Below are 22,732 nucleotides of genomic sequence, written 5' to 3'. Positions count from 1 at the left end.
CTGTTAATTGTAAGACTTGCTTTGTCATTTTCACTTTCACGTGTTTCTTCCATCTGCAGACTTGAATTTCTCATCTCACCCGTTTTTGTGCGTACGCCTGGGTGAGAGCTTGCGTGAAGGACTGCAAATTTTCCCGTCAAGTTTGCTTTTTATAAAAATCAATTATTGCGTAGAAAGTGGCGTACGCCTTCTTTTGTGCGTACGCAACGTTTATAAATGAGGCCCCTGGTCTTGGTATGAAGCGGCAAGGGGAAACCAGCTTTGTCTGGTTTCCCCAGACCAGGCCTTAGACCAGTCACACACACACACACACACGCACACACACTGAAGGAGGAGGGTTGGGGGAAGAGAAGGAGGGAGGGTAAGAATGTGTGCCCTGTCTAGGCTACCCCATCTTGGTGGGACACAGCGTGGGTATATAGATAGATAGATAGCATAAGAGTTGTCTAATGCTAATAATAAATAATAAAATAAATAATAAAATCAAAACCAAATTCTCAAGGATGTAAGTGAACATGGTTTTGCCTGATTAAATTTATATTTATTAAAAATGTGATGGTCTGGATGAAAGCAGAGGACACATATTTGATAGGCCAATTTCTATGGAAAATATTTTTATATTTTTATGATATTTATTGCTTTAGACATTTTTAATCCTTATATTTAAATCGACACAAAATAATAACATGCAGCGTCAAACAACTTGTTATTTATCTACGCAATAACACCCCCCAAAATTAATGATCTTTGCTAAAACACAACACCTGTATTCACAACTCCTTTACAACTAACTTCTTTATTATATCAATCATATATAATTTTTATTATTATTATGAAGAAGACTTTTCTATGAGGGACATGTTTTGTCCCAACTCTCAAGAATCAGTGAAAACATGAAAATGTACTTTATCTTGGTCCTGCATGTTTCCTCAGAAAGGTTCATGACATGTCACTATCAGCTGTTTGTGGACAAATCTGTCAGGGGATTCCGAATGACCACGCCTTCGTCTGTGAGGTTGTTTTGCCCAGAAAAGAGTATCCCAAGAAGACAGCGACTTGTCTGTCCCCCACGTTGGGGGGCAGACAGACTTCTTAATAGAAGTCTATAGGAAGTGAATGCTTCCAATTATTACGTGGAAGGGGGTACGTGGGTCTTATTTACTAGGGGTGTAACAATACGCTAAAATTTCAATTCAGTTCGATTCAGAATTTCATAGGGCTCGGTTTGGTATACAGTAAACCCTTGTTTTTCGCGGGGGTTACGTTCCAAAAAGAACCAGTGATGGGCAAAATCCGTGAAGTAGAAACCTCTATTTTTTATATTTATAATTATTATACAATTATACATTGATAAGGAAGAATAAACAGGCTCAAGCATTTGTTCCACAAATAAAAGTACTTTAGAAACTATTTTTTCAACAAATAACTTCTATACTAAACTGTCACATAATAACTTTAATCATCAATGTGAATAGAAGGCTTCAAATTGCGGAGATTAGCCCCGCCCACCGCGACCCGAGTAATTGGATTAAATGGGAGAAATTTTAAAATGATTATGAAAAAAATACAAAGTACAGTGGGACAAATAGTGACTCAGGTGTATTTCACTGCTCTACAGACTGAGCCGCTGCATCCTGACTCCGCTCTGCAGTGTTTTCTTCTTTTGAAGCCCGAGGTGCAGCTGTGTTTGTTCAGGAAAAGAACATAGGCAGTTGTTGTCGCTCTTTTTCTATGGGTTTTAGAGAAACTCGAAATTGCAAGAGAATTTGCACGTACGTGTTGTAAATTTGGCAAGCTGTTTTACCCACGTGTACATATTAAACCGCAACGTTATTGACGCACAGGTAGAGAAGAAGCGGAGTGACTTTTTAGCCAATCAGAATGCAGAACGCAATGCACGATGCAAATCCGTGAAGTAGCGAAACCGTGAAAAGTAAACCGTGTTATAGCGAGGGATCACTGTATTTCGGTTCTGTACTGCTGTTTAACAAATCTGCCTGCTATGAACTGCTATTTTCTGAACTATTATTTTATTGTTATTTATTGTGTGTTTTTTGCTGCCGGACACCTGAATTTCTCCCTTGGGAGATTAATAAAGTTTTTATCTATCTATCTTTCTATTTTCATTATTTTTTGGTACAAAAAACTAAGTCAGAAAAAAACAAAACACACAGTTAACATTACTTCCGCCTCGGCGCAAAGTTAATACTGTGGCGGCCTGGGGGTTAGCCCCGCCTACAGCCACTAAGACTCAGGGGAAGTGTGAAATCTTGTGTGTTGAATCCTTCACCATCCCTGAAAGAGCTGTGAGGAGAAGTGACGTTCATGTTGTTACGCTGTTCGTTTGTGTTTATATTAAATGGGTTTAAATGCCAGATAAGAGATGGAGCATCTATTTCTCTGTCTACTCTCTCTCTGAGACTGTTTGAGGGCGTGAGGAGTATATGGCAAAGACAGTCAACGCAGCTAGTTAAGTAGCAGCTCGGCTCTCGTTTCCCCGCTAGGAGTGACAAAGCAGCTGGATCGTTACAATGGATAAGCAGGAAAAAAAAGAAAAAACGTACCAAAACGGTGCAGAAGTGAACTTCAACTCCAGGTTCCGGTTCTGGGTTACAGCATGGACGCCTGTGGCTCACGGCGGCTAAACAACTATCTTCAAGTGACTTAAAAGTTGATTTTCTCCCCCGCAAAAAAGAGAGCTGATCATGGCCCCTAAGCTAACTCCTCTCATGGAGCTAATGGAAGACTTCCGAAGATTCCAAGCTCAAAACGAGCATTGACATTCTAGAGAAAAGACTGGACGATGTGGAACAACAAGAAAGGATGAATAATGTCATTCTCACTGGAGTACCGATTAAACCTCAGGCAAAGCTAAATGCAGCTGGAGTTAGCTTTGCTAATGCTAATGGCGCTAGCAACGGGGAGCAATGGAGTGTCTCTGGAACACCAAGTGGAATCATTTCTCACGTCTAGAGGGATTTCCTTGGATCTAAATACCATGGAGACCTGCCACCCTCTCCCCAGGAGAAAGGAGACGGATAAACCATCTGAGCAGAAGGAATGCCTAAATCGCCAAACATGCACGGCTTCTCAGGAAGCGTAAACAGATTGAGAACACTTGGGTTAAAGGCTGCAGGATTTACGTCAAACCACTCAGCCCACCGGACCGGTCCAAGGTTCTGGTTGCGAACACCATGAAGGACTTTGAGAAGTGTTTGATCATGGACGTCTGAACCAACATGAAGTAATAAATCAAAGAGCCAAATAATTTCAAGAAATGGGGCCTGGATTCATCACTTTCTCCAAGTCTGAAGTAGGTTTGTGCCGATGGACGATACCATCGTCCATCGTGATGGGTGACTGACATCCCGATGGAGAGACACCATCGTGATGCCACGCCCCCGCCACGCTGCGAGTCGACACCATAAGCCGCGGTTACATGTGAAAAATATCTTGACCGGATCAATGGTCGGATTAGAATCCAACCGTGTACATGGTTCCAGAAAAATGTTTTCAGAATATAGAAAACGTTCACATGGCTCACACTTTAAGTCGGAATAAATCATTCGCACATGCGCAGTAGGGTTTGAAAAACCGGAAGCGGATATCAGTTCCGCCGAGCGGCTATTTTTTTCTCAAACTTTATTGAATGTAACAATTCAATACAAAACAATGTTGCCGAGCGGCTTTATACATTGATATGTCAGCTCGGTAACATACAAGACGATCTTCTAAACGTGCTTTTAATAATGTTACGATTATTATGAAACGCCTGTTCGCTCATCGTTTTAATTTTAATCCGTGTGGTCAGTGCTTTTTCTGTTTAAAAAACGGAGCCGGAAAGAAGCCAGAATTAGCATGCTAACACACGGGCTAACAGCATTAGCTTTGGGTGGTGCTGCAATCTGCATCTTGGCTGCATTTAAACATGTGGGAATAACATCAGCCTTTATTTAGTCGGGACAGGACTCGAAACACAAATCCACGTGATTGTTTGAACGATTTCTAAGGACTGAGCGGCCTTTCTGCTTTGACGCTCACACCGCCCGAAAGCGCTGTGTGTGTCACGATCCTCTGCTCAGACACACACTTTTAGACCCGGTTCTGAGTTCGGTAGCCCGTTCCCCTAGAGCTGCGGAACGGATCGCAGTTCTAAATCTCCATACCGCTCATGTAACAAAGCACCCCCCCCCCTTCCACTCAAACACAAAGCTGTAAGTAGTGTAAGTCCGCGCTCTGCGGGTCCACTTGACTAGTTAAGTGCGGGAGCGGACCATTTCTTTTCTAGTTTGTTTGTTACTTTTTTTGTTAAAGTCACTTCCCTCAGTACTGCGGATGAGTCATTAGTTGGGAAATAAAATAAATAAAGTAATAAAGTAAAATAACGAATAGCAATTATATAAGGCCGAAATATTAAAAATAGCCCCCCCCACGACGATATCATCGTCCATCCCGATGGTTGACAGCAAACATCGTCAACGGCCAATTTAAGGGACATCGCCCAACCCTAGTCTGAAGTGACCCTGATTTTCAGCAAAGTTCTGACCTGCAGACAACTTGACCTCAACTTCCAGTGCCGCTGATATCAGCTGCAGAAGGATATGGACCTCTATTTAATGTCTGCAGAGATAACAGCAAAGAGAACTATAAACTCTGTTTAAACCAGAAGAACGGCTGTTAATCAGCAGAAGACGGAATACCAACCTTGGTCATTCGACAGATTACGGACCCTTTTTCATTTTATTTCACAGCATTACCTTATTTAAAAAAAAAAAAAAAAGAATGCTTAATCAATTATTGGAGATGGTTAAATTGATTGATTTCTAATGATATTCTTCACTTGCTCCAAAAATTGAAAATTAATTAATGATTTTTCCTAATGCAACATAATTTTGCCCATATTTTAATTTTGATACTTGATCAATTTTTGCTATGAAGATTTTTGAAACAGTCTTATATTTTACTGACATAGTATTATTTTTTTAATCATATACATGACCTTTTTATAAGTAACAAAATCTGCATATATTTTCGATAACTGATCTGCGTTTACCATGTTGATTTCTAAAATAATTATTTTTACATAATAATTAGGTAATTCATCTTTGTCGTGTGATTTATTGATACTTCAGGATTCTGTCTGATAAAAGCTAGGAACCAGATAATGATAAATCATGTAAGAAAATGGTTATGGTAGAACAGGGGTGGGATCAGATAAGTTTGCTTCTTTCCACTCCCTGTCAAGCAATAATTATTAATATGTCTACTTATCCTACGTTTTATTTGGCATTGTATGAATGTATAAATGATGATTGTATTGTTTTTGTGTATTGTTCTAATTTGATTGCTTGAAAGAAACCATTTCAAATCAAATAAAAAAAAAACTGTGTTTCGTTACCCCCATTATTTAAGCTTACATTTTTATTTGATCTACTGTAGGGTCTTTGTGTCTTTGAGGTCTTGTCTAAATTTTTTCTGAACAATTTGATGTCTGACTAGATTTTTGTGAAAAGTAAGAAGACATTATTGTCACATAGGGATTTAATCTTTTTCAACAGGAAGGCATGTTTTTGAGTTCTTGAGCCTGTTGATTGGAATTTTTGTTAGTGATTTTCTGTTTATCCAAACATGAGATCTATTGTTTCTATCAAGGGTCTTAATGAATTGTAGGGGAACGAGCCAAAACACAGGGCATAGTGGAGAACCTTTATATGCATTTTGAGTGTACCTGAAGCAGATGAGGTCTGGGATTATGCTGGCTGTCATTTCATGTGCACCATTTGTTATCTTATTGGTTTTTGTGATTTAAAAGGATCTTTATTTCCTTTATTCAAAGTTTCATTTATGTTAAAAATGCTTTTTAAAAATGTCCACATTTTTTCATTGTTGCAACAAAACTGAGCTGGTCGACAGGTCCCGAACCTCGAGGGTAATCCATAAAACCTTTTTTTTTTTAAATTCTGCTGATGTTCCGATGTTCCTGTTTGTCTGTTGGTCAGGCTGAGGAGACAGCAGGAGCCCAGGATGATCCTGAGGGTGTGGAAGGAGAAAGAGCAGTCTCCATGGAAAGCCCTAATACTCCAGTCTACTGTGTCTGCAGGAGACCAGACATCAACTGTTTCATGATGTACAAAACCTGATTTATTGAATATGATAACAGAGTATAATAAGAATATATGGAAAGTAATAACACTGTCTGTTTCTGTCAGAGGGTGCGACAGTTGCTCGGAGTGGTTTCATGGTGACTGCATTGGCGTATCAGAGAGGGCAGCAAAATCTATCAGAGTCTGGTTCTGCCTGTCCTGCAGAGGTCAGTCTGATTTTGTTGAATACAGTACATAAAATACTTTACAAAACATTTTATTGATAACATTTTTGCTTGTAACAGAAAAACGTGTTGCCTCATAAGTGCCTTTTTTGACAGCTATTATTGTCACAGAGCTATTTTCTTTATATCACTCGTTGATAATAACCGCAAATTATCTTTATCACACCCTGAAAATAGCATTTCTGTCATTATTTGCACTTTATGATTGTATTAAATCAACATGCCATTGGTTAAATTTCATGGAGTTATTTACTATTGCGTTGACAAGATCAAGTTATTTGTTTGATAGTTGTGAGTTTTTCTGTCAGTAACTGAAGGATAACAAGAATTTAGTCCATATCTGTGTACATGAGAGCTCCAGTATTATTATTTCTAGTCTAATTACATGAAAACCTCTCTCCTAGCCAGAGGAGATTGATCTTGACCACCCTTTCTAAAACCTGTTACCTGAATTCCTTGCTTATTAGTCTGAGTTTCACAGAAAATTTGTGATACCTTTAGCTTTCTTTTTGGAACAGACCTCTGGTCAAAACAGACTCTCATAGGCCGCACCCCTGTGATTATATAGGCCATACCTATTTGCTGCTAGAAGCCCCACCCTCCTCACTGTGTAGTTCACTGCTCCAATTTTTGCCCCATTCTGCTCCCCCACTGAAATAAACACATAAATGCTGCTGTATCTGCACATGTGTGCGTATAGGAATGTTATTTGGTTTTGTGAGCTGTCCTGTGTCAAACACAGAGAAAGACTCGTCTCTGGAGCTCAAATACCGGCAGAAGAAGTGTAAAGAGTGGGATGATGGAGAGTTGGAGCCAAACAAAAGTAGCAAGTCTCAGAGAGACGGGAGCTTCGTCCCCCAGCAGAAGATGGACAAAAGGCGAAGCTCACAGGTGACGAAGGTTGTAGTGTGTTTTTGTGTGGCCAGGTGCCTCCTGTCACGAGTTTTAGAGCAAAACATGGAGTAAAGCATGTAGCACGTGCTTTCATGCAGGCATCCCTTTCTAAGCACCTGCTGTGTAGATGGTCTGGAATTCTCCTCATTTATACGGGGAATGTTTATGTTAATAAGGAATGATCAGAATTATGTCATTACATTTGACACAATGACATGTCTGTTGTGTATTTTTGCTGTTAGAACAATTAAAACAGTGATGGTGTGTTTTCATTAACAGCTGGTCCTCTTTGGTTGTCACACACTATCCTTCCTTTAGGTTTATCACTCTTAACCTCTAAGCTCAAAGCTTATATGATAATTTATCATAAAAATGTCTTCTATCATTTCTTACCAAATAATAGCTTTTGATGTGATGACATAAATGAACCCCTCAGCAAACAAATGTTTGTCATATGATCAGTTGTTTTTGTATCACTTCTGTCATGGAAAAATTCACTCTCTTTGAAACAGAATTTTTCCTTATGAAATACTGAACTTAGCATTAGCATTTTCATATTTGAGCTTGCTTTATATGGATTTGTTGTGGGTAGAAACTTGTTGAATTGAGGCTGCAGCTCCTAAGGATCTGGAGGTTCAGGATGGAGAGAGGAGGTGCCCCTGAACCCCTGATCCTCCTGTCTCTCTGACCACTGTAGATGCTTCTGCAGGATGGAGTTTAAAACAAATCCACCTGAAAATGATGCATTTGTACATGAATGCATTTGCATGTGATTCATATGACCTAAAACATTTTTACATGACTTCAAAAAAAAGTGAAGACATCATATTTGTTCCTATGTTTGCAGATCAAGCGTTCAGCCCGCATGTGCGGCGAGTGCGACGCCTGCCTAAGAACCGAAGACTGCACTATGTGTGACTTCTGCAAGGACATGAAGAAGTTTGGTGGGCCCAACAAAATTCGTCAGAAGTGCAGACTCCGGCAGTGTGAGGTCCGAGCTCGGGTACGAGAGTCTGCTGCTGACCTCGTCTGCTTCAGCTAAAGCAGAAACTCGAAACCCGGGACATCTGAGGGGTATTATCAGAAGAGAGCAAACAAACTGATGTTCTCTGCCTTCAACGGGCTGTTAAAAAAAGAGGCGGAACTATGAGAAAGCGCTAAAGGAAAACTGGCTTTACAGGCAGGAAAGAAATTACAAAACTCACAGCCAGCTTACTTGATAAATTGTGATAAACTCAGCCAAACAAGTTGAGGAAAGAATGTTAATGCCAGACTAGAAATTAGCTGTTTTTAAATAATTAACGCTCTGTAAATGAAACGGTAACAATTATTAATGAATTCTCCTCCATTTCAGACTACTCCATTAATTGGAATAAATCTGTTTTATTACCAGTGAACAGTAATGTGGAGCAAAGACTCACGATACCAGTCAAATCATTCATTCATTCATTCATTCATTTTCTTAACCGTTTATTCCCTTTCGGGGTCACGGGGTTGCCGGAGCCTATCCCGGCCACTTGGGCGTAGGCAAGGGATACCCTGGACTGGTCGCCAGTCTGTCGCAGGGTGGAATATCCTCAATCACACATCCATTCACTCTCACACTCACACCTTTGGACAATTTAGAGTTGCCAATCAACCTATGAAGCATGTTTTTGGACGGTGGGAGGAAGCCGGAGATCCCGGAGAAAACCCACGCATGCACGTGGAGAACATGCAAACTCCACACAGAAAGGTCCCCCATTGATGTTGTGTTTTTCATGTCCCCCAGCCGGGACTTGAACCGGGGGCCTTCTTGCTGTGAGGCAAGAGCGCTAACCACTGCGCCACCGTGCAGCCCCACCAGTCAAATCAGGAAATATCAAATATCTAGGTATCTATTTTCCCCCCAAACTATCAGAACTGGTGCAGCTAAACCACACCCCATTACTGAAAAGCATACAGGACGATCTAACCCGCTGGACCAACCTGCCTCTGTCCCTTATGGGCAAGGTAGCCACGGTTAAAATGAAAATCTGACCTAAAGTTAATTATCTCTTCTGAATGATCCCCACACAACCGCCACTAAAATGGTTCAAAACATTAGACTCATCCATATCAAGCTTTTTATGGAACAATAAACCTGCAAGAATTAGTCTAAAAACTTTAAAATCTACAAAAAGCTGTGGAGGCTTAGAATTACCTAACTTCCACCAATACTTTCTTGCAAATAGATTACAATACATCTTAAAAAATAATCCAGAAACCAACTCATGGTTAGACTTGGAACAGGCGTTATGTGAAAAGATCAACCTCTCAGATCTACCATTTATTATCCAAACAGTTAAAAAACAGGATTGTTTTCAAAAGTATAAATATAAACGCCACTTTAGCAGCCTGTTGGGAATTTCTCAAAATATCAAAATCATTAATTCAATCGTGCAAAATGACACCCATCTGGAACAACCCAGACATCCTCATAAACAAAAAAATGATACACTTCCCAGCTTGGCAAGCAGGGGGCGTAAAACAACTAGAGCACCTAATTATTGATAGGAGATTCATAACTCCCCAGGAACTTCAAGACAAACATGGAATAAATAAATTCTTGGAATATCAGCAACTTAAATCATTTATTACTAAAAAATGTAAATACAAAGACATTGATTTAAAGCTACCAGAAGCAGTTACCACTCTGATTAATTTTTCAATGAATAAAACTTTCTCCAAAATATACAAACTTTTATGTAATTTAGATAACAATATTTCATTTCCGACAACAAAATGGGATGCAGATTTGAGCATCAGCACAGATGAAAGCTTCTGGTCAGAACTCTGTCTAAACACCTTTAAACTGACAAAAAGTCCAAATCTGCAGCTAATCCATTTCAAAACTCTACACAGAATTTACTACACTGGACAGAGGATGTTCAAGATGGGTCTCAGTAACTCAGACATTTGTGAGCACTGTGATAATAATCTACCCGACAGTTACATGCATGCACTGTGGTTCTGCACGCCTGTCCAGGCTCTCTGGCAGCAGGTATGTGCCGATCTATCAGTCTGGCTTAAGGTTTCAATCACTGCCTCACCGTCACTTTGTGTGCTTGGTGACATGAGTGCCATCTATATAGAAGAAGGATTAGTATCTATAATCTTCATAAACAGGATAATTTACTAAACTGGAAAAATAAGTCAACACAGAAATCTGCTGTTTGATCATATCAGCTTGGAAAAAATGTCAGCCCAAAGTTCAAGTAACTTTGAAAGAATTCAGTCTCTCTGGTCTCCCATAGCTAACTCCATGACTTAAGGGGTGGGGGGCCTGGTCGTTGCTGCTCCTTGTCTGTCTGCCGTGGTTCGGGGTGGGGGTCGGGGCCTTCCGGTGCTCGGTGAGGGGCAGTGGAGACTCTGTTATACAGGGGGTCGGGTCCGGTGCCTGGGCGGGCTGGGGCGCTGCGTGGTCTTCCGGGCTCGGAAGTGGGGGTAGGGGGGGGAGGATGAGTGGTGGTCTGGCTTGGCTTGGGGGGTGGTCTTTTTGCCTGTGCTGGGGGGGGTTGGCGAGGGGCCCTGCTCGGGGGGGGTCCAGCAGCACTGGATGGGCTGCTTATCTGCACCTGGGGCTGGGATCACTCCTTCCCTGGCTCTGGGACGGGGCGGGGCAACCCTTTTGGGGTCCACGGTCGCTCTGGGTGTCATCCACTGGGGCTGCAGGGTGTGGGGGGGCTTGTTGACACAGTCCTGTTGGGGGGGCTTCCTGGGCTGAGGTGACCTGGGCTCTATTCGGGGGGGGGGGGGGGGGCTGTCTCTGGCTGCCTCAGAGTGCTGGGCCTCGTCAAATTTCCAACTCTGTGTGTTTACGGCCCTAATGTTGACGACTCTTCCTTCTTTCACAGATTCTTCACCTCACTCTCAGTTCACTCTGACTCCACAATCATTATAGGAGGAGACTTCAACCTTGTTTTGGACCCTGAACTTGACAGACTCAGCACAGCAGCAAATCAGCGTACATGGCGGTCTGCAAGTATTCTAAAGCAGTACATGAATGATCTGGGTCTCTGCGACGCGTGGCGCTCATGTCATCCAAGCACTAAGGGGTTCACCTTTTTTTCTCCAGTTCACTATTCACACTCCCGTTTAGACTATTTATTAATCAGTAACTCTCTTTTAAAAAATATTCAAAGCTCCAATATCCATCCAATTATTATCAGTGATCATGCACCAGTCTCTGTAAACATTTCTAGGGAAAAATCCACACCCTCTGGTACAACTTGGAGGTTTAATATGTCTCTGTTAAAGGACCAGGAATTTATTGAATTCTTTAAAAAAGAGTGGGCAACCTTCTTAGACTTCAACAATACTCCAGACATCTCACCGTGCGTTCTTTGGGAAACAGCAAAGGCAGTCATGAGAGGGAAAATCATTTCTTATTCAACGCACAAAAAACGCAAAGAGAAAGCAGATTTATTAGAATTAGAAAGAAAAATCAAAACCCTGGAGACTGCTTATGCTGCCTCAGCACAGGAACGCATTCTGGGAGATCTGAAAAATTTAAAGCTGCAGTTAAATGACATCATTAATAAACGAACACAATTTCAAATACAAAGGCTACGACTTGAAAGATTTGAAAACTCTAATAAATCTGGCAAATTTCTGGCTAATCAGCTTAAAATTAATAGAGAAAAATCATCAATCACCTCTATTATGGACCAAACAGGAAATGTCACTCATGACCCGGTCAAAATTAATAACGCATTTGAAAACTTTTATAAAAACCTGTACACACCGCAGATCAATCCGTCAGAGCAAAGTATTGACTCATTTCTTAATAATGTAAACCTACCCAGGCTAAATGAGGATCAAATCACAAACTTAGATTCTCCGCTCTCGCTGTCTGAACTTCATGAAGCTCTGTTACTTATGCCCAATGGTAAAGCACCAGGGCCTGACGGCTTTCCGGCTGAGTTTTATAAAGAATTCTCGGAACAACTGGCACCAACATTTTATAAAACGGTCACATCTATTAATGAGAGCCAATCAATGCCACCTAACATGAACTCAGCCAACATAATTCCTCTTCTAAAACCAGACAAAGATCCCACTAGTCCTTCAAGCTATCGCCCTATTTCTTTAATCAATGCAGATGTAAAAATCATCTGCAAAGCACTAGCACAGAGAATAGAAAAAGTCACTCCTCACATAATTCACTTCGACCAGACTGGATTCATCAAAGGCAGACACTCGGATGATAATGTCCGTAGACTAGTTAATATAATAGACTTTGCCACCATTGAAAACCAGGAAATGACGGTACTATCGCTGGATGCTGAAAAAGCCTTTGACAGAGTAAATTGGAAGTTCCTTATTGCTGCCCTCCAGAAGTTTGGTTTTGGAGAAGCATTCATCAATTGGATCAAAATATTATATCACAACCCCAATGCATCAGTTAGAACTAATAAACAGACTTCAAACAGGTTTTTTCTTGGAAGAGGAACCAGACAGGGCTGCCCACTCTCTCCTTCTCTTTTTGCTATATTCATTGAGCCTTTAGCTGCAGCAATAAGACAGAATGAGAGCATTATAGGAATAAAAACCAAACACAGCCATCATAAAATTAGTCTTTATGCGGATGACATATTACTGTTTTTAAGGAATTTACATTCTGTAAATGAAACAGCAATGATCATAAATGAATTCTCCTCCATATCAGACTATTCCATTAATTGGAATAAGTCTGTTTTATTACCACTCAACAGGAATATGGATCAAAGACTCACAATTCCAGTTAAAACAGGAAATATCAAATATCTGGGTATCTACTTTTCCCCCAAACTATCAGAACTGGTGCAGCTAAACCACACCCCATTACTGAAAAGCATACAGGACGATCTAACACGCTGGACCAACCTGCCTCTGTCCCTTATGGGCAAGGTAGCCACGGTTAAAATGAAAATCTTACCCAAGGTTAATTATCTCTTCTCAATGATTCCCACACAACCGCCGTTAAAATGGTTCAAAACATTAGACTCATCCATATCAAGCTTTCTATGGAACAACAAACCTGCAAGAATTAGTCTAAAAACTTTAAAATCTGCAAAAAGCTGTGGAGGATTAGAATTACCTAACTTCCACAAATACTTTCTTGCAAATAGATTACAATACATCTTAAAATGGTTAAAAAATAATCCAGAAACTAACTCATGGTCAGACTTGGAACAGGCGTATGTGGAAAGAAAGATCAACCTATCAGATCTTCCATTTATTAGCCAAACAGTTAAAAAACAGGATTGTTTCAAAAGCATTAATATAAATGCCACTTTAACAGCCTGGTGGGAATTTCTCAAAATATCAAAATCATCAATTCAACCGTGCAAAATGACACCCATCTGGAACAACCCGGACATCCTTATTAACAAAAAAATGATTCACTTCCCAGCTTGGCAAGCAGGGGGCATAAAACAACTAGAGCACGTAATTACTGATAGAAGATTCATAACTCCCCTGGAACTTCAAGACAAACATGGAATAAATAACTTCTTGGAATATCAGCAACTTAAATCATTTATTACTAAAAAGTATAAATTTAAAGACGACGATTTAAAGCTACCAGATGTAGTTACCACTCTGATTAATTTTTCAATGAATAGAACTCTCTCCAAAATATATAAACTTTTATGTAATTTAGATAACAATATTGCCCTTCCAACAAAAAAATGGGATGCAGATTTGAGCATCAGCACAGATGAAAGCTTCTGGTCAGAACTCTGTCTAAACACCTTTAAACTGACAAAAAGTCCAAATCTGCAGCTAATCCATCTCAAAACTCTTCACAGAATTTACTACACTGGACAGAGGATGTTCAAGATGGGTCTCAGTAACTCAGACATTTGCGAGCACTGTGATAATAATCTACCCGACAGCTACATGCATGCACTGTGGTTCTGCACTCCTGTCCAGGCTCTCTGGCAGCAGGTATGTGCCGATTTATCAGTCTGGCTTAAGGTTTCAATCACTGCCTCACCGTCACTTTGTGTGCTTGGTGACATGAGTGCCATCGATATAGAAGAAGGATTAGCATCTATCATTTTCATAACTCTTTGTATTGCCAAAAAAACTATTTTAATAAATTGGAAAAACAAGAAAAATATAAACATAAGTCAACACAGAAATCTGCTGTTTGATCATATCAGCTTGGAAAAAATGTCAGCCCAAAGCTCAAGTAACTTTGAAAGAATTCAGTCTCTCTGGTCTCCTGTGGTTGACTCCATGACTTAGGGGGTGGGGGGCTTGGTCGTCGCTGCTCCTTGCCCCTCTGCTGTGGTTTGGGGTGGGGGTCGGGTCCGGTGCCTGGGTGGGGCGGGCTGGGGCGCTGCGTGGTCCTCTGGGCTTGGGTGTGGGGGTGCGTGGTGGGGGGATGGGGTGGTGGTCTGGCTTGGCTTGGGGGGGTGGTCCCTTTGCCTGTGCTGGGGGGGGTTGGCGGGGGGCCCTGCTCGGGGGGGGGGGCCAGCGGCGCCGGATGGGCTGCCCATCTGCACCTGGGGCTGGGATCGGCCCTTCCCTGGCTCTGGGACGGGACGGGACAACCCTCTCGGGGCCCCCGGTCGCTCTGGGTGTCACCCGCTTCGGCTGCGGGGTCTGGGGTGGGGTGGGGGGCTTGTCGGCCCTGTCCTGTGGGGGGGCGTTCTGGGGGGGAGGGGGGGCCCATTATTGGTACGGGTCGGGGTCTCCGCTGAGGCAATCGGTGGTTGCCTCGGCCGGTTGGCCTCCTCGGTCCCGTCGAGGCCTGACCAGAGCTCCTCTAGGGCCGGCGTCTGGGGGTGGGGGCCTGGGCTTGCTCTGGGGGGGGCGACGCTTTCTGGCTCCTCTCTCTCTGTGTGGGGTGGGTGGTGCCGAGCCTGGGGTGTCGGCGCCTCCGGGGGTGGGGCCCCTGGGCTGGGTGGCCCTGGCCCCTTTGCTGGGGGGGGGCTGGGGGACGGCTGTTTGACCACCATGGGACAGTCTACCAGCTGTCCCCAACTTACCCCCTTCCTCATATAACCTCATATTAGGGTGAGGGGGTGGGGGGTCTGGCCTGCGATGCGCCTTGGGGGGGGGCTACTTGGCAGTGACCCCCCCTCCTATGGTTGCCGTATGGAGTGGGCCCCCCCTCTTTCGGTTTTATTTGCACCTTAGACATGTAGGGTCCTTGGTAGGGGGGGTGCTTGGACATCACTGCAAGCAAGCAGCAGATGTCCTCCTGGCACCCTACCTGCCAATTTTAACCGCACCTTAGACATTTAGGGCCCCTTGGTGGGGAGGGTGAGGGGACATCACTTTGAGTAATCAGGAGATGTCCCCTTAGTGCCCTACTCGCCAATTTTAACTGCACCCCCCTTAGTACACACACCCCTCCCCCTTCAATATATACACTCAAACATAAACACACACACATGCACACAAACACCCATACACGCACACACATTTTACAAGGAAGGTGGGACCTGGGTCCATCTGTCCCCTACCCCTTCCCTGGTGGGGGGTGCGGGCCCCTTGGCGATGGCGGCCGTGTCCCTTAGGTGCCGGCTCCCTGGGCCCGGCGGTGCTCTCTCCGCACGGTGGGGGGGTTCATATTACACCTGAGCCGGGGGTGTTCGTGTCCCTGGGGGGTGGGTCCTGGTCCTTGCCCCTGGGGGCTGGGCCCCGCCAAACTTCCAACATGGCCGAGCCTGGTCGGGCCATATTTATAACACCCCTTGTGGGCCACCCTTTTTTCCCCGGGGTTCCCCCCTCCTGGGCAGGGGCGGCGGGCCCCTGCCTTGCTCCAGGTGGACCAAGGCAGGTGGACCAACCGTGGGCCGGGTGGGTGGCTGCCTGGAGTGCGGAGCGGGTCTCCCTTGGGGGGTCCTGGCTCGTACCTGGGGTCGGGGCGGGGGGATGCCCGGAACTCCTGGGTGGTGGTGGGGTGCTCTTCTGGGGCTGTGGGCGTCCCTCTCCGGTGGGGCCCTGCGTTTGGCTCTTCCGGCGTGGCGGGGGGGCTGCTTTCCTGGCTGGGCTGGGGCGGCGCTCTCTTTCCCTCCGCGCCTCCCTGCTCTCTGGCTCTGGGGGCCTCGCGGCGGTCCTGCTGGCCCTGGCCTGGGTGGCGGTCTTGGTCGCCCGGGGGGCGGTTGTTCCCTGCCTGTTCCCGTATGGCGTTGGGGGAATTCCGGCTGCCGCTGCTGCTGCGGCGGGGGTCTGGGTGTGGGGGTGGCTGGGCGCTCCTCCTCCTTCTTTTCACATTCCACCATCCATTTTGGAAGAACATAAACACTCACTTGAGCACAGGTGTTAGCTCACCTTTGCACTAATAGTTTGCATGACTGAATGAATAAAATATTTCACACTAGTTGGTTTAAAGGCTTAAGTATGCGTGTGAACACTGTTTTGTGTACATGTTGACATGTGGACATTTTTGCAGCTAGCAGGTGTGTTGATAATATTTGAGTGTGTGTGAACAGGCCCCGCCCTTTTTGTACTACATTTGAACCGTACCGTAATGATAAACAACCAGTAAACCTGTCTGCTCTATGCTGCTTCATGGTCTTACCCCCCTTCCCGTCCTATTATCACCCTCCTACCCCCCCCCTCTCTCTAACGTCCCTCTCTCTTCTTCCCCTCTTTCCTTTTCCGTCCGGTCCAACACCAAAGATTTTCAAACATGATTGAAATTAATAAAGTTTGGCCTCAATTACAAAAGGGGTTTATTCAGACATACCTTTGGTTTGTCTGAAGATTAATAACCCCTCTTGTTAAAATAAAATATGTCTAACACAAGAGGCCCTCAGCTCTCATCTGTTTGCCTAGCTGTTGGACAGGACAAGTTTAAAAAAAAAAACAAAAAAAAAATTTCCAACTCTGGCCGAGCCTGGTTGGGCCATGTTTACAACACTTCTTGTGGACCCCCTCTTCCCCTGGGTGCCCTCCTCCTGGGCGGGGGCGGCTGGCCCCTGCCTTGCTCCTTCCTGGACCAACCATGGGCCGGGCAGATGCCCAGAACTCCTGGGTGGTGATGAGGTGCTTGTCTGGGGCTGTGGGCACTCTTCTGGGGTGGGGCCCTGCGTCGGCCCCTCCCGGCGCAGCGGGGAGGCTGCCCTCCTAGTTGGGCTGGGGGGCTGCTCTCCTAGTTGGAGAGCAGTTTCTTTCAGGAGAACGTATGGCGTTGGGGGAATTCCGGCTGCCGCTGCTGCTGCGGCGGGGGTCTGGGTGTGGGGGTGGCTGGGCGCTCCTCCTCCTTCTTTTCACATTCCACCATCCATTTTGGAAGAACATAAACACTCACTTGAGCACAGGTGTTAGCTCACCTTTGCACTAATAGTTTGCATGACTGAATGAATAAAATATTTCACACTAGTTGGTTTAAAGGCTTAAGTATGCGTGTGAACACTGTTTTGTGTACATGTTGACATGTGGACATTTTTGCAGCTAGCAGGTGTGTTGATAATATTTGAGTGTGTGTGAACAGGCCCCGCCCTTTTTGTACTACATTTGAACCGTACCGTAATGATAAACAACCAGTAAACCTGTCTGCTCTATGCTGCTTCATGGTCTTACCCCCCTTCCCGTCCTATTATCACCCTCCTACCCCCCCCCCTCTCTCTAACGTCCCTCTCTCTTCTTCCCCTCTTTCCTTTTCCGTCCGGTCCAACACCAAAGATTTTCAAACATGATTGAAATTAATAAAGTTTGGCCTCAATTACAAAAGGGGTTTATTCAGACATACCTTTGGTTTGTCTGAAGATTAATAACCCCTCTTGTTAAAATAAAATATGTCTAACACAAGAGGCCCTCAGCTCTCATCTGTTTGCCTAGCTGTTGGACAGGACAAGTTTAAAAAAAAAAACAAAAAAAAAATTTCCAACTCTGGCCGAGCCTGGTTGGGCCATGTTTACAACACTTCTTGTGGACCCCCTCTTCCCCTGGGTGCCCTCCTCCTGGGCGGGGGCGGCTGGCCCCTGCCTTGCTCCTTCCTGGACCAACCATGGGCCGGGCAGATGCCCAGAACTCCTGGGTGGTGATGAGGTGCTTGTCTGGGGCTTTGGGCACTCTTCTGGGGTGGGGCCCTGCGTCGGCCCCTCCCGGCGCAGCGGGGAGGCTGCCCTCCTAGTTGGGCTGGGGGGCTGCTCTCCTAGTTGGGCTGGAGCTGCACTCTCTGTCCCCCCATGCCTCCCTGCTCTCTTGCTCTGGGGGCCTCGCGGCTGTCCTGCTGGCCCTGGCCTGGGTGGCGGATGTGATCGCCCCGGGGGGTGGTTTGTTCGCTACCTGCTGCCGTGTGGTGTTGGGGTGTTCTGACTGCCACTGCTGCTGCGGCAGGGGTCTTGGTGTTGGGATGGCTGGGCACTCTCCCTCTTTCTTTCTAAATTCTGTCTTCCATTTTAGAGGAACATAAAGACTCAATTGAGCACAGGTGTTAGCTCACCTTTGCACAAATGGTTTGCGTAATTGAATGAAATATTTCACACTAGTTGGCTTGAAGGCATAAGTATGCGTGTGTGAAGATTATTTGTATTGTGTACATGTTGACATATGGACATTTTTGGAGCCAACAGTTTTAAACATGTTTAAAACATTTGAGTGTGTGTGTGGACAGCCCCCGCCCCTTCTAGATTTCTATTACTTCTGAACCTGACCGTAATGATAAACATCCAGAAACTTGTTGCTTTATGCTGCTTCATGGTTTTACCCCCTTTCTATAATCACCCTTTTACGCCCCCCCCCCCTCTTGTTCCCTCCTTTCATTTTCCGTCCGGTCCAACACAAAAGATTTTGATTAAAATGAATAAAGTTTGGCCTCGATTACAAAAGGGGTTTATTCAGACATACCTCTGGTTTGTAAGAAAATAAAATGTTAAAATAAAATATGTCCAAGACAAGAGGCCTTCAGCTTTCATCTGTTAGTCTGCCCAGCTCTTAGACAGGACAAGTTAAAAAAAAAAATGAAATTTTTCTGTAGCTAGGGAATAGTTAATTGGTGAAAGCTAAACTAGCTCGAGTCAAGGTGAATAGAGCAACAAATGCTAAGCTAGAGCCATTTTTTTATGTTTGACCTGATTTAGGTTCTGTTTCAGGAGTGTCCTCCTAAGCTGTGGTCTCCAACCTTTTTGGACTACAGACCAGTTTACTGACATTTACTCTGCTCAAAGAAACTTTCCAAAGATGTTTGTTTTGTCAACTTTGCAAGCTTGGGGTTCCTGTTAAGTGGTAGAAAATTACATGTTACAGCTCAGAGCAGTGGATGTAGGTAAGACCCAAAACCGAGAACGGCCATTCTGGCATCCATCAAGAGAAAATCACAGACAGAAATGATAGAAAGAATCTGGTAGTTTTTTAAGATAAAAAATTCCTCACAAATGGGTAATAATGTCATAAAGTCATGTGTTTACCACTAACTGGTAGTGGTCTTAGACCTAGAGGCCTGGGAGCACTGCTCTCAAGCATTGTGCAAAATGAAGGCCAGAAACTCTCACACTGGCTGTTGTGTTTGAGCAGAAGATGCTTCGAGTTAAAGATGAGGAGAGCTTCTGCAGCATCAGCAGGGGGCGTGGTCTCCCCGGGAAAGGGACAGGGCAACATATGGAGGAAGATGAAGAAGAGGACGCTTTCAGTGAGAGTGAGCTGGAGCTGTATGAACAGTACAAGGCGGCTGGCTACAGAGACCTGGTGAGTAAGTGTTGGTGAAGCTCACAGGTCACATGCCTGCACTGAGCCATTCTTCTGTTGTAGGTGTGGCACAGTGAAGAAGAGGAGGAGGAGGGTGTTCAATTAGATTCTCTAAGGAAGAAAGCGGTAAAGGTCAAACATGTGAAGAGACGGGACAAGAAGCCAGAAAAGAAGGTAATTCTTTAAGGTCACATGACAGATGATTTCACAGGGGATGTCACTAACTACCTATAATTTCCTAGAAATCTGTTTCTGTCCCAAAGGAGGAGTCAAAGCCCCGACGTCACAAAGTGAAGCAGCGGCACAAGGAGCGTGTGCGCCACAGTGAGCGAGCAGATGAGAGTGGAGCTAAAGAGGTCGGGGGGGTTCTACGACAGTGTCTGGGTCCAGGCTGCACGGAGCTGGCCAGGAGCATGTCCAAGTACTGTTCAGAAGACTGTGGTATGAAGCTTGCCGCAAAGTGAGTGAAATAAGTGGACAGAATTTAGCCTTACCCAAGTGGATTCTGATTCAGCTGCGTCTGGAACCTTCTGACCCCAGTCGGATCTACGAGATCCTTCCCCAGAGGATTCAGCAGTGGCAGCAGAGCCCTTGTGTTGCTGAAGAGATGGGCCGCCGGCAGCTAGAACGTATCCGGAGGGAGCAGCAGGCAGCTAGGCTCCGCCTCACACAGATGGAAAAACGCTTCCACGATCTTGAAGGCATCATAGCTACGGCCAAGCTGCAGCAGGTCCAGGAACACGAGGAGGTTAGAGACAACCTCATTTTCAAATTATTTCCTCCATTTGACCCCTGTGTCCCAGATCTGTCTGTCCCTATTCCTATCTTTGACTCTTGTTTCCTGGTCTCTCTTTGACTCATCTGTTTGCAGGTAACTGAAGGAGATGGTGACGACACAGACCTCCAGATATTCTGTGTGTCCTGCAGTCATCCTGTTAACCCAAAGGTGGCACTGCGACACATGGAGAGATGCTACACTAAGGTCAGTCAGAAGTGACAGAGGAGGGCCCTGTTCCAGAAAGCAGGTTAACGTCCCATCTGATCAACCCTAAACTCAGGGTTCCAAAGCACTGGATAAATCAAAGTTCAACCAAGCTCTTGCTGGTTACCCAGAGGTTATGCACACACACACTGGAGACATTAAGACCCTCTCATCTGAACTCACAGAATTGATGATTGTAATGCAAATTGAAGGAGACAAGAAACGAGCAGTAAACTTCACAGAGGCAGAGATTGAGGATTTAAATACAGATATACAAAAAAGGCCTTTTTTCATTAGAAAAACACCAATCTTTCATCCATGAAAGAAAGAGTCAGTAAATGTGTATGTTCCAAAATATCCTGTATACTCCCTTTTTGACAAAATGAGCTGTAAAAAAAAAAGAAGCTCTGATTAATTCTGTAACTAGTCAGCATCACTTTATTTCCTGCCACCAGTTTCATATAAGGGTAAAGTAATGTACTAGGTCATAATCTAGGTCATCTATTGGGTTCTTATTAAGATGTAATCATTCTCGACCCAGGCGAGTTCTGAACCAAGTCATGATAAAAAACAATAACATTCAACAAAAAGGTCATATTGAAAGTCGTAGAACCCCGCCCACCTCTTCATGTAGGGCTATTAAGTCATTTTTATTCCATTCTCTCTGCAGCTAAAAGAAATAATAAAAAAAAACATATTTGCTGTCACTAAAAGACCTTCACAATGTTTTAATAGCAGGCAAGTGTTTAACATCTACACAATGTAGACCTAAGTACAGTTTGTGAAGATGAATCTGTTACACAGTAAATCTTATACAGTTTAATGTAATCAAAACAAATCTATATCCCCTTTTTCTTTCAGGAGATGAAATTATTTCAAATGTTTTCATGAACATAGTTATTAGAGACTGATTTAAGCAAATCAAGTCTGATCATTCTGCCTTCTGTGTAATCAGTCTAGGGTTCTCCTAGTGTGGCTATGGAGGTCAATACAAGCCAGTGTGATGTCACAGGCCCTCTCAGGACTGACCCCCAAGCCTCAGGATGCCAACCGTCATCTCCACCTTTGCTCAGGTTTGGCTGTGAGCCACGTTGATACTGGTTCAGGTTCAGGTTCAGAGTAGGGAATCATCATATGGGGCAGACAAGGATCCCCCAGCAAATAACCTTTGGAGGGTCCTGTAATGATTCAAATGATCCCATAGTTCAGCCATGGTACCTATAGAGGAAGACTGTGGTTATGCATATCATTTCCAAAAATCCTGGTTAACTAGATATGAACACGACTATATCAAATCTTTAAAATAAGTCTGCCATGGATTTTCATGTAAAAGAAAGTGTTACCAAAGGAAACCCTCTTTCATTCCATGAAGACGTTTGTGTTCAGGGAGCTGTAGAAATATGTGTAAGAGTCATTTCAGCACCAGGGAGACAGAACCAATAGTTCTTTAACTTTTTCTGCATTTTGATACTCTGCATCCCATATTGCAAACAAACACAGAAATGCACAGAATGTTCTGTGGTGACAGCTGACCCGCAAAATGTAATTTGATTGGATTTGAAATGTATTTATTTTAACAAACAAACAAAAAGTAAAGAAAAATCTGTACATTGATATATATAAAACTTAAGATGATAATGTAAAAAAAAGTTAATAAAAGTAAAAGTAAAAAAAATAAAAACAGATAAATATCCATATATACCATTATAGTTACTCTTAAACATAAATAGACACATTTCTATTAGTACATAGAAGCAAGGTTTAAAAAAATTTGCGTAATAAAATAGGACATTGATATGTGATCTGCTCCAGAGCAGGTTATGTTCAGAGACTAAATTGCTATGGTAATTTACATACCCTGTAGATAAGCACCGGCT

At 43.9% G+C, this 22,732-nt stretch overlaps 1 protein-coding gene across 7 annotated transcripts in view; it reads left to right on the top strand.

Annotated features, from left to right (window-relative positions):
• The window catches only part of LOC101175046 (CXXC-type zinc finger protein 1), a 47,825-nt gene that overhangs the window by 4,859 nt on the left and 20,234 nt on the right, over nucleotides 1-22,732 (top strand). For 4 of the 7 annotated variants that reach the window (XM_023957117.1, XM_023957119.1, XM_023957120.1 and 1 more), the window contains exons 2-10: nucleotides 6,000-6,127; nucleotides 6,210-6,310; nucleotides 7,071-7,219; nucleotides 8,070-8,225; nucleotides 19,703-19,873; nucleotides 19,937-20,047; nucleotides 20,116-20,333; nucleotides 20,414-20,621; nucleotides 20,745-20,855. In XM_023957117.1, the coding sequence (XP_023812885.1) occupies nucleotides 6,000-6,127; nucleotides 6,210-6,310; nucleotides 7,071-7,219; nucleotides 8,070-8,225; nucleotides 19,703-19,873; nucleotides 19,937-20,047; nucleotides 20,116-20,333; nucleotides 20,414-20,621; nucleotides 20,745-20,855 (1,353 nt within the window). Of the gene's footprint in view, nucleotides 1-5,999; nucleotides 6,128-6,209; nucleotides 6,311-7,070; nucleotides 7,220-8,069; nucleotides 8,226-19,702; nucleotides 19,874-19,936; nucleotides 20,048-20,115; nucleotides 20,334-20,413; nucleotides 20,622-20,744; nucleotides 20,856-21,810; nucleotides 21,929-22,732 lie in introns of all 7 variants that reach the window. The other 3 variants (XR_002873585.1, XR_002873586.1, XM_023957118.1) reach the window with 2 other exon arrangements.

This window comes from Oryzias latipes, chromosome 7, assembly GCF_002234675.1.
Source record: "Oryzias latipes chromosome 7, ASM223467v1".
NCBI classification, from domain to species: domain Eukaryota; kingdom Metazoa; phylum Chordata; class Actinopteri; order Beloniformes; family Adrianichthyidae; genus Oryzias; species Oryzias latipes.
Note: the sequence above shows the minus strand (reverse complement) of the source record. Positions and strands in the feature narration are given on the sequence as shown.